Consider the following 12,212-nt stretch of genomic DNA (forward strand, 5'->3'; position numbering starts at 1 on the left):
TCTAATATATGTATATAAGAAAAAGTACATAATAAATAAATAGGTACCTAATGTTTGTGTTTATCAATTTATCAAATACCCCTCGTACAAGCTCTGTGCTTATACCTCTAGTTTGGGACTAGATGACGACGTATAAATGTGTGTGTGACGAAAAATATAAAAATAAATAATTCTTCTCCAATTTTATAAACAACAATATTTTAACACAAAATTCTCCACCCTCAGAGGGTCCGTTGCCCAGCGTTCTCCAAGAGGTGAAGGTGCCGGTGATCAACAACTCCGCGTGCGAGGCTATGTACCAGGCGGCCGGCTACAACGAGCACATACCCAACATCTTCATCTGTGCTGGCAGGAGTAAGGGTGGTGCTGATTCCTGTGAAGGTAAGAGTAAAAAGTATACTTTAGGGGTTTTATCCGGTCAAAGTTGGCCGGGGCTGCGGGATTGTTCGCACGAATTACCGCGGCCCTGGTACACTGTGGGCTCCAGAAGGAACATGGTGGGTTTTAGTCAGTAAGATTCTGACACTCCCTCATGCTGCACTTACAGTAGGAGGGGTCATCCGATAACTTCCCATAAAAACTTGAACCAAAGCACTAGCAGCCTGAATTTAGACATTTGGAACCTAACCAAGAGGCTATCGCTTTTAAAAGAACAGTACTTTTTCTGTAAAATACCCAAGTCAAAATCAAATAATACATCTATTTACCTAGGCCTTTAAAAGCACCAACACTTTGCTTATTTCAAAAGTTACTTTCTTTGGAGAAGAATGGGCAAGAAACCCGATGTCTTTTTTATACTTATTAAGTCAATATTTTTTTTATCCTTTCAGGTGACAGCGGAGGTCCCATGGTGGTCCGCAGATCTCGCGACGACCGCTTCGTGTTAGGAGGCATCATATCCTGGGGTATCGGATGTGCGGAACCCAACCAGCCCGGGGTCTACACAAGGATCTCCGAATTCCGGGATTGGATCAATCAGATATTACTGTTTTAGTGAGGAAGAACTTTTATATGAAGAATAAAAGGGTTAGTGAATACTGGGACAGGGAACAGTGGGTGATTTTTGGGATTGGAATATAAATGGCCGAATAAAAAAGGATGTTTTAAGAGCAGTGACTTTTTATAAATTGTTACTTTGAAATATGTCCTTGACAACTTAAAATTAAGTAGCGTTTCAATATTCGGCTATTAGTTCTTTTACAAAATGATAATTTGAAAAGTTGAATACACCTAATTTCTCAGAGGTGATTACTGAAAAATAAAAGTGAAAAAAAGGGGTGACGAATTGTTTGTATGAGAAATTGTTCATTCCATGTAGTAGATTAAAATTAAAATAAGGATTGTCATTTGACCTTCCCTTCAGGATTAATAAAATAAATCACTCATCAAATCTTATTAAGTATTTGATTTAATAAAAATATCTAAGAAACTAAAATTAAATATAAAATTGAAAAAATCTTGAAAGGACAATTTTCCAGGTATTAAATGGTCAATCCTTATTGATATATTTTTATGTCTGTTATATTAATAAAATAAAATTATACGAATTTATATAATAAGTAATAAATTAATATACTTTTGTAAAATATGTCTTATTAATTGAAATTGCCATGGGCTTTTATTAAATAAAAAAATAGTTCCAATTCTTGAACTAAAATTAAAAAACTAAATACAATAAAGTATTTTTATGGAAAATAAAATAATTTTAGTTTGTAAGCAACGGATTCCGTCCTTAATTTATTTCTTAGCGAATTATTTGTAAATATATTTCGATATACTTTTTTATATGAAATGCATTTATTAATTTTATTTAATTAGCCATAATAATGTCTCAGAGTAATATTTGAGTTCTGATTTTATGAATTTATTAAATGATTTAAAATGGTTATATTGTGTTTTTCTTTACAATCGTACAAAACATCAGTCTTATTAAAACAAAAAAAAAAAAACATTTCAGTCATTGAACAACGTCAAAACTATGATTTGCTATGGCAACTGTTCAGGGTGTCCTCGTAAAATATATTTAAAGAATTAATTATTTATTCGTTTAACTGGTTTCAAAATACACAAACATGATAGGTATTCATTTTAAGTATCTGATGATTTGAAGTCCATCGCTTCGGACCGCTTCGCTCCACTTTGGCAACCACACCTTTCCATCTTCAGGGATTCCCATTTGAGTTTTGGCTGGAAATACTAAATCGCGTAGGGCCAGGATGTGGCGCAGTGCGAGGCCCGCCGAGCGGGTGTGCGTTCGCGCAGCGGAATGTTGTTGAATTTAAAGATTTTAATTATGCAGATAATTAGTGTATGACGTCCTATAATTGTGTATGGTAAATAAAAATTGTTTTGAATTTGTTTATATTTGTTTAAAAAACAGATTTAGAAAAAGTCGTAGGCTTTAAAAGATAAAAATATAAACGTAAAATACACTTAGGATTAGGTCTTAGTTCTTAAAGTATGCAGTTTGGGGTCTAGATTTTCACGTTTACACAAACCTTGTAAGAGTCTCCAACATGTTGCCAAGTATCAATGATGTTCCGTTAGTAATTAAAAAGTTATAGGATATTTTACCATGAATAGATCACTGTTTACAAAGCAGTCGAATATCACGACGTTCTAAAGGAATTGCATGGTAAAATGTATGCCAATAATTAGTTTAATCATTCAACTATTCACTTGCAATATTTCATGTCATTAAATTCAGTAATTAAAGAAAGACAATTATAATACTGACTGAACAGGCTTTGGGATACTTCTTTTCTCATCCTTTTCCCTCCCTATTCTACATAATCATAAAGCACCGAACGCAACCATAACTGCGCAACGAACGCCATCTATTGAATTCATAGACAAAACTCCAGTTTCAAACTCAGCAATGGCCGGCCGGCATCGATAATTGCGCGCGCGGTGTAAAAAATCAAGTTAAACCTGTGAATACGACTAAAAGTGCTCTGGTGTTGTGATCCCTGTGTTCCTGGCATCCTGTAAGTACTTGATCTTTCATTCATTTAATCTCACAGCCTGTTTCTAGCAAAATACCTAAATCAAGGCGTCCCCGGCTGGACGCCAAACTCAATCATATTTGTGGTCCATTTCGAGCGCGAATACCTGTAGATTACAGTTTATTCAAGCATTCTCAGGTTCAATTTCTATCGAAAACTCTGAGATTATCTAGATTTTTCAATTTTAAAAGTATTATCCTACTAAATATTGTTAGTCATACTCGCCGGGAGTAACCTATGCGGATTCACAGGTCATCTTCATTTAGTCGGGTTTCGTAACTATTTACCTACAAAGTAAATTGTTTACTATCTTATTATATGAATATAACTTATAACAATTAAAACTATTTCACCTAAACGTATTGATTTACACCTAATACAATCTCAACTTAGGTTCGCATTTCATACGTGATTTCTTAATACCTACATACTTTACGAAACAAAAACAAAATGGAGGAGGGCAAACTAAAACTTCTTCAATCTCAACGCGAATATGTCTATCGTGATATTCAAATCCTTTATGACTTATCAATAGCTATGATTCAAGATCATTCAAAGGTATCGTCGTTCAAGGCGAGATATTCTCGGATACATTCAATTCGCGAAGAATTTGTTTCGTTATTGTAGTAAAATACAAGCATTGGAGTTAGCTATAAAACCTGATGCGCAAGTGTCCCAAAAATCTTTGAGTTCGTTTGATGATTTGTACTATGCCGTAATCAGTGCAGCGGCTAACTTGCCTACTACCGAGAAGAGCGGCAACGTCGACGGAACGTCCCCGCATACGTCATCGGTTCTAGACCGAGCGGAAGTAAAATCTAACTCGGGACGTAACGCGCGGCTACCCAAACTTGAGTTACCTAAATTCAAACAAAACATTTTATGATATTTACAAAAGCTTGATTCACGATAATAAGTCGATTTCGGAAATAGAAAAATTTCATTACCGCCGATAATTAGGTACGAAGTCGTTTTTAATAGTTTAATCGAGCGTTATCAAAACAAGCGTCTTATAGCTTTGTCATATCTAGATAAATTCTTCAACTTGCCAGCTGTAAAACAGGGTAACTTCCAAGATCTGCAAAAGTTAACAGGTGAGGCTTATGAGGCTTACCATGCTCTCCAATCAATGAAAATCGAAAACTTGGGTGATTTTGTTTTGTTTTATTTAACATCGCGTTCGCTCGATCCGGACACGCGCATTCGATTCGAAACTCAAACAAAAATTTCGCAAATACCTACCTTTTGTGAATTGTTAAAGTTTCTTCAAGATTATGTTAAAATCTTAGAAACTAATCAGCTATCTTCTAAATCTAATAATAATTTTAGTTCCCGATCGGACCCGCACCGCGCGGGCAAAATAGCGGCGGACAAAAACGCTCATCTTATCTCGCTAAATCTAACTCACTTGCAAATGTGGCTTGTGCTCATTGCAATAATGCGCACTCAATTTATCAGTGCCCTACCTTTCAATCTTTAGACTCTCGTGCTAGACTCGCATTAATAAAAACTAAAAATAATATGTGTACAAACTGTTTACGTACAAATCACGTCATAGAAAAATGCTTATCAAAAATGACTTGTACGGTGTGTGGTTTACGTCATCATACCCTGTTGCATATAGACCGCCATCCACCAGCGCTGAAGCGAACGTTACAGCTCATTCTCACGCTGCAGTTCCCAATCGCGACATGGTTTTACTAGGAACCTGTCAGCCGCCGCCGCCGGCACGCAATGTACCGTGCGCGCACTCGTTGACAGTGGGGCGCAGGATTGTTTTGTTACTTCTGCATGCGCAAAAACACTTGGGTTGAAACTCCGCCGGTGCAATCTTACCATAGCCGGACTAGGACAAAACTCAGTTACACACGTAAAGGGGGTGACAGACTGCACTATACTACCTGTACATGGTGATGCTCCGCACTTTAATATCAAACCAGTCGTATTAGATAACATCACAGCTCTAATACCTAGCGTTAAAGTACCATCAGTCGTTCGAGAACGCTGCAACCATCTCGTGTTAGCTGATCGCGACTATGATGTTCCCGCCAAAATTGATTTATTAATAGGGGCGGAGCTATTCCACGATATTTATGACGGTCAACGTATCAATCTGGGGCCCGGTTTACCTACCGCTCTGCATAGCGTTTTCGGGTGGATTTTGACAGGGGCAGTCAATTCTAATTCTGTACCCTTGAACACAGCGTGCTCTTTAGTGGCCACCACATTTAAATTAGAGGAACAAATTCAAAAATTTTGGGAAGTGGAGGAACCACCACGCGCTACTATCACCGTACCCGAGAATGATACCTGCGAACGTATGTACACAGATTTAACCTATCGCGAACCTAACGGCCGATATGTCGTACCTATCCTCTTAAACTTTAGAGCGAATAAGGCTCGCTTTCAAATGTGCGCGCACCGCGCACGTTCGGGAACTCGAGCGTGCATTTTGTTTTGATCGCGCTCTTTTCAAAGTCGACATTTTTTATTATACAATAATTTACGGATAGTACATATGATTGTTGATGTTGTTAGTTAGAGTTAGTAAAAAAAACATTGTTTAATCAGACACCTTATAGGTCAGAGCCAGGGTCCAGGGTGGGGCAAGTGCCCCAGCTTGCCCCAGTGTGGCTACGCCCATGGCTGCAGCCAGGATGCGGCGCGATGCAGTGCGATGTCCACCGAGAGGTGCCTCCTGTCGCGGTCCTACGCGACTGCGCCAAATGTCTGGTTCCGATCTGGATCGACAAAATTATAATATTCTATGTGACAGAACGCCTTACGACGTTAACGCCTATATCCGTTCTGTCATATCATATGGTTTTTTAACCATGCGTTGTGACACTACGCCCCTGGGCAATTCATGGAAAAAAGTAGTGTTTCAGTAGCTGGCTCCTGATTCTCCTAATTTTACTTAAGCAACATACGATTCACGTTCGACTGCGATCCAATCCCGACTCGATTACGATTGGCATGACTCGATTATGTGGCATTCCGCTATTTTTTCTTTGAAATAAACGTTTTTATCCTTTTCTGTCATTCAATAATGAATCATTTTGTCTGCAAATGATTAACTATTGCAATATGATTGTAGAGCAAACTACCGTATAGACCAAAATCACCAAAATAGCAGACCAATCGCAAACCAATCGAATGTCGTTGGAATACGATTGGTCTTATATTAGGAGCAGAATGCCCGATATGGTTAAAACTGCTATTGCGATCATATTGCGATTCGATTTTGACATTATTAACTTAGGAGAATCGGGCCCTAAGATAGTGCTGTCCACGAACATGTTAAAAAAGGCTGGACAGATGATGATTGGAAAAAAAAACAATTCTTCGCAAACTAAATTAATCTTATGGCTATGTTTAATACTATATACCTGTAGAATTATAATATCAAGGTAATATCGTATGAACATATAACTAATGACTGGACGGTCATACACATTCAATTATATATTATGCCTATCTATCTATTGGTACTGAGTGATTATAAGGTTCAGCTTTAAGTTTACCCACGCACGGCAGACTTTTTGTAGGACAGATAACCAGGCCGATTTTTTTCAGAACGTTTTTGTAGGACCCGATTAGGGCAATGTCTTATTCCTATCTCTAGTAAGCTAAACAACAGATAGATAGAATACTGGGAACGTCATCCGTTAGTATTACATATGAACGATAGGTGGCGCTATAATCAATCCTTGTACAAATGTTATGAAATGTATAGAATTCTGAATCGCGCTATCAAAGTTTTCTTCTGCATAAGGACTTGTTCAAAGCTTTGCCAACATCAATCGTACTTGCTTCGGCAGTACATATACTAAAATTGGAACGATACAGAGAAGATTAGCATGGCCCCTGCGCAAGGATGACACGCAAAATCGTGAAGCGTTCCACATTTTTTGGTCAACTTTGGTATAAAATTTGTCATATGAACATATTTATATAACCTCGTGTACTGTATTTTTGAGGTTGCAATTTTGGTGTTTGCATGTTTTTCGAAAGGCTTTCAACAATTATTTTTTGATCAATTAAAGGAACATGGTAAGGGCTTCACCAATTTGGCCTTTTGAGTTTGGACTCATTTGAAATTATTGTAGAAAATAAAACTAAAACGGAGTGCTTCAAAAATTATTTATTTATTCGTATATATAATTTATATATCCATTTTATAATTAAAATCAACCGATGCACACAACATAAACATCATATTATCGACCTTTCACTCACGCCGGACGAAAGACGCGCTCTTTGCGCCAACACGTTTTACGAAAACCGACTTTATCAACGATGGCAGTAGGTCGAAATCACCAAAACGTGTTCCCGACAAAGACAAAGTATACATAGATTTAAAACTAGATACACAATAATTTATTTTAAAAGTCCTGTCTATGACGTTTGCTTGTAGGACGCACGAGTAAAAATTATAATTATAAAAAGCTGAATTAAGTATTATCTAAATTAATACTTTTGCTAAAATACTCTGTAGTTAGTAAAATAATGTTTCGACATAATGTTGTGAATCATAATATACATAGTTGAATCGTAACGCGGCCTTAACAAAATACACCAAACACTAACAAAATGTAGGTAAAAAAGAAAACAATTTGTGTGTATAAAAATATTATCTATTCTATATCCCGTAAAAGTCTAAAAATCACTTTTATTGCTATTGTTTTATATCAAAATGGTTGTTAACACAACACTATGTCGAAGTTATAGGAAAAACGGACAAAACGATCCTTTCATAAGTACTATCCTGTAATCGCCTAATGTCATTTTGGCTTAAAAACGATTATTATCAATTGGAAATAAATAATGCAAGAATAAATAGAAATTCAAAAAACTAAAACACTAAAATGACTGTCGTATTCGATTTTTTACACAGAGAAATACAAAAAATTATAGATATAAAAAAAAGAACTTGTATCACTGAAATAATTAATTTTACCTTAATTATTAATATTTTTGACTACATGAAATTGATTTTTATTTGACACTAATATTATATTTTAATTTTGAGAGTTATTTCAGTGATCAAGTTTCGAGAAATTTGCATTCGAGAATTATTAAAAACGTGTTTCAATAAAGCAAAAAATTGTATCATAAAAAAATCTTAACCAAATTCCCTTGTATCGAAAAAGACAGATCATTTTTCTTCCCAAGTTATTTCAATTAAAATCATGCTTGATAGAACTAAGATTAAAAATAACACAAAAAGGCTGCATTGAAAACACGTTTTTATTTTAAAATACACAGTTTAACCAAAGATCACATAGAGAACCCTCTTCTCTATAACGGAAACTTTCTCATATATTATTAATTTGTTACAATTAAATGTTGGGGGGACCTCACTCAAGTTGTTTATTAATACTATAAAATACACTGACATACAAATGGTATTTTTATAAAACGACATCACAAAATCAATTACATGTAAAAATTGCAAAAATCAATCAAGTTTAAAAAGTTATTATATAATCAGCAAAAACGACATTAAAAATCAATATCAAGATAAAATAACCACCATGCATAAAAAAGTCAATTTATAAAATAAAGGTCGTCATAGACGGTTCTACAACAAACGCGTTCGAGTGAGATCCCTCTAAATACACAACACAGTCACGCAACCACGTGAATACATTTCATCGTTCGCTACATTAGCCCTAAGCCTACCGTTCCTAAGCTAACTCCGCCTAACGCACAAATTTAGACAGACAACTAGGAATTTACACACGAATGACATTGTACAGTTGATTCGACTACGAAACTGGCCACCAAATTGACAAATTAATAGAGTATTTTGTTGGACCGTCTGGTGGGGTATTTACTTTTGAATGAGAAGTGATGTTAGACAATAAATATGTTAAAAATGTAGAGAAATTATAAAGTGTGTCTTTAAAAGTTAAGATAAATAATAAAGTATAAATATGTGATGCTTTTGTGGATCAGAGAAATATAAGTAAAATATATTTTTGAATATTCAAAAGTAAATAAAACACCCAGGTATTAATTAATTAATAAACACGAAAGAAATGCGGAAATCTTTTAAAAATACTGCTTCGTTGCAAGCGCAAATTACAAAAATAATATTCGAAAAATTCTAATAGCTATTCACTTAAAAATATATCTTTCTAATACTTTTTATTTTTAAATTATTATTTTACTGGCTAATATTTACATGTGTCCTAGAATACACCAACAACGTGTCATGTGCGTTGTTTTTCGAAAAATTTTCGTTTTTTTTTCATCACATTAAAAGTCAAAATATTTTGAAAATGAGATTCTTTATTCTCGAGTCATATCCGGTGTCGTCTCAATGTTGGAATGTTATTTTCATTTCCTTTTATTTTCAGTACTTTATCACATTTTGGAAAATGTTTTTTTTTTCTTGTTTTGTTGGAATTTTCTTTATGCGGAATGGAAGTTGCGTTAGTCTTGAAAATCGATACTTTTAGACAACTTATCGATATTATTAAGTAGTAATTTATCGTATGTATAAGCTTTATCGACATCCAGTTTTTTTTAATTTTTTAGTTGTAACATATTATGTAAAAATAGTAATTTGGGTGAAATGGAACAATTGGCTTTTAATTTGATCGCGTTTCTAATATAGGCCTACGCGACTTATTAATAATAATTATTAGATGTTTTGTGAATGAGTTTATTCAAGACTCCATTTATTTTGATTAGTTCTACACATCTTACGTATACTTTAAATATTTCTCATAAAAGATTGTGATGAAATTATCTAGAAAATACCATTAGGAATTTCAGATTCATAAGTCGTAATTTTTATAGAATATTTGTTTATGAAAAAAATCTTCTATTTCTCTCCATTTGCACACTCGTAATACCTTCTAACGTTCATACTTAATTTTATAATTACAACCATTTTTATCACTTAATAAGCGATAACTTCAAATACGTACAATATCCAACTTGCTATAAAACGTGGTCTTAAAAAGTAGTAGTTTTAGTACTAGGTTTAAACCATAATCTTGGAGAAAGTATAATGGGTTAAACCTAGCAAGATGTTACTTGTAAGACCACGTTTTATAATAAGGTTTGAGTCTAGATCTAAATCCAGACTCAAATTCCTCTCAATTATTCCACGACAATCCCTGCCTGTTCTTTTTGTTCTATATTTTAATATTTATGTTTTGCTATAAATGGTTTTTCACCACATTTGGATATAAAGTCATCTAATTGTTAGCTGTCAGACGAATTGTTCTAAAATCAAATTTTCGGTACATATAATTCACTATTAGTTTTTATAGCGTTATAACATCCACTGCACATTTTGCACAATCACTGCGCAAACATTGCGCAAAAAATCAGTTTTGCGCAAAACATGTTTCACTAGAATTCCTTCACAAAAGTCTCAAAAAACACATTTAAAACTTTGCGCAAAAGTTTTTACGTACAAAGTGGGTTCCACAGATAGTTTTAGTCTTCATCCCACTGTTGGGCTTGGGATCAAATTTGCGTCCATCTGTCGTCGAAGAATTGTCGCATGTTGTGTCCAGCGCGTCCGACAGGGCTGTCGTCCTCGTTAAATACTTCACAATTGCTGAATATTAGACGGACGTCGGACGCGAATTCTTCTTTGCATTTGTAGCTGTTGGGTGGAAAATTGACGTTAGTTTGACATTGACATTAAATTACAATTACTTTTTTGTTTTAAATTGTGTTTGTCAAACCTTTTTCGCAATAATTATGCACACAGTTTAAAGTATATAATGATGAAAAAAGGCAGTAATCAATGATATCTACAAAGAGATTCTCTCCCAAGGCGATTTTTTACTTTACAATACATCTACATTTTATGTATCGAGTGATAATGTTCGGTACTAACGTTGCTTCTAAACTCAAAGGTTACGTTGTTCGAAACGTTGCTCGTATATGTAACAGTACATAATTTTCAATTTTTGATACGAAATATGAAATTTAGAATCAAGCGACAGATTTTTTCCGTTCGAAATGCATAGTACATTCAGTTCTGCTACACGCGGAAAACCCGATCGGGAAATATGCTAAAGTGAAAGCCCTACAATGCTATGCTTTTTTTTTCACATGACCAGATACTTGGTCTGGAAATTAAGTTTTCTTAACCTTTAAATTCGACCCTCACAATTTGTCTTTAAAATGTAGCCTACTACCCTTATAAGTTATGTTAATCATAGAAGTATAAATACGTACATATTATCATGCAGTTTCCGCTTGATGGTGGAGAGGTCCATGGGACACTTGATGACCTTCTTGTACTGCGGGAACTGCTTGGTGTTCACCGGTAACAGGAACGGCCACGCGTGCTCGTGGCATTCCATCTCGCAGAGGAGACTCCTGGGGGGAAGGAGGGGACATTGTTATTTTATGATTAAATTAATTAACATTATAAATGTGAGGAAAACTCTCTCTGTGAGGCTTTCACTTCAAAATTAATGAACTGATTGAAATGTTTGGTACACAGATACTTATTCTAGACTTTAAGAGACATAACTGTTTCTTTTCCAAGCAGTTTCACCAGCGTCTGCAATGTACTAAATCCGTAAAAATTGGTCGTCGTTTCAGAAATTAGTGCGAAGAAAAGAAAGAGACTGACAATAAAACTAAATTGTTTTGGTATATACCTGTATGTATACCTATGCCAAAACATAGAATTTTAAACTGTTTTTTGGGTATTTGATGAAAATATAAAAAAAGGTAATATGTATGATTATTTACCTAATAAGGTTTAAGATACTTACTTGCAAAATTGTAACTCTTTGAGCAGTTTCTTGGCAGAGTTCTTCTCTTTCTTGGCGCGAGACATTAGCGGTACATTCTCTGTGTCTCGGTCCTCAGCTGAAACCACAAATACATATAATAAATAAGGAAATTTTCAAGAGTTTGTTTGCTACGCTTTCGCGCAAAAACTACTTAACCGATCATCATAAAACTTTGTACACATATTCTTGGGAGTACTAGAATGCACATAGACTTTTTATATCAGTACACCATGCGGGCGAAGCCGCGGGCGGTATAATAATGAAGATGTGAATACTTATTGCATTTTAATTTGTATTTTTTTTTCATAAGATTCGTCTTATCAACATTTTCCTTTGAATCATTATTTAAGCACAAGCTATTTTATATGTCGATATGTTATGGACCATGTGATTAATTCGGGCATTATTTATAATGCCCGAGCATTAT

General features: G+C 34.8%; 2 protein-coding genes and 1 non-coding gene across 3 annotated transcripts in view; 2 read left to right on the plus strand and 1 right to left on the minus strand.

Moving 5' to 3' along the window:
* Positions 1 to 1,886, plus strand: part of Np (Notopleural) — a 45,761-nt gene extending 43,875 nt beyond the window's left edge. The window contains exons 9-10 of the mRNA XM_064042095.1: positions 226 to 381; positions 831 to 1,886. Coding sequence (XP_063898165.1) covers positions 226 to 381; positions 831 to 994 — 320 coding nt within the window. The 3' untranslated portion in view covers positions 995 to 1,886. The remainder of the gene's footprint in view (positions 1 to 225; positions 382 to 830) is intronic.
* A 4,924-nt stretch (positions 1,887 to 6,810) lies between these two features.
* On the plus strand, positions 6,811 to 6,917 carry LOC126055616 (U6 spliceosomal RNA). The gene has a single exon (XR_007511572.1). It is a non-coding gene; the product is annotated as a U6 spliceosomal RNA (small nuclear RNA).
* Positions 6,918 to 7,131: 214 nt separating this feature from the next.
* Positions 7,132 to 12,212, minus strand: part of LOC110373752 (uncharacterized) — a 108,088-nt gene continuing 103,007 nt past the window's right edge. Inside the window, exons 51-53 of the mRNA XM_064041889.1 lie at positions 11,765 to 11,861; positions 11,217 to 11,360; positions 7,132 to 10,635 (exon numbers count right to left, since the gene is read on the minus strand). Of these exons, the coding sequence (XP_063897959.1) occupies positions 10,494 to 10,635; positions 11,217 to 11,360; positions 11,765 to 11,861 (383 nt within the window). The 3' untranslated portion in view covers positions 7,132 to 10,493. The remainder of the gene's footprint in view (positions 10,636 to 11,216; positions 11,361 to 11,764; positions 11,862 to 12,212) is intronic.

Source organism: Helicoverpa armigera, chromosome 27 (assembly GCF_030705265.1).
Source record: "Helicoverpa armigera isolate CAAS_96S chromosome 27, ASM3070526v1, whole genome shotgun sequence".
Taxonomy (NCBI): domain Eukaryota; kingdom Metazoa; phylum Arthropoda; class Insecta; order Lepidoptera; family Noctuidae; genus Helicoverpa; species Helicoverpa armigera.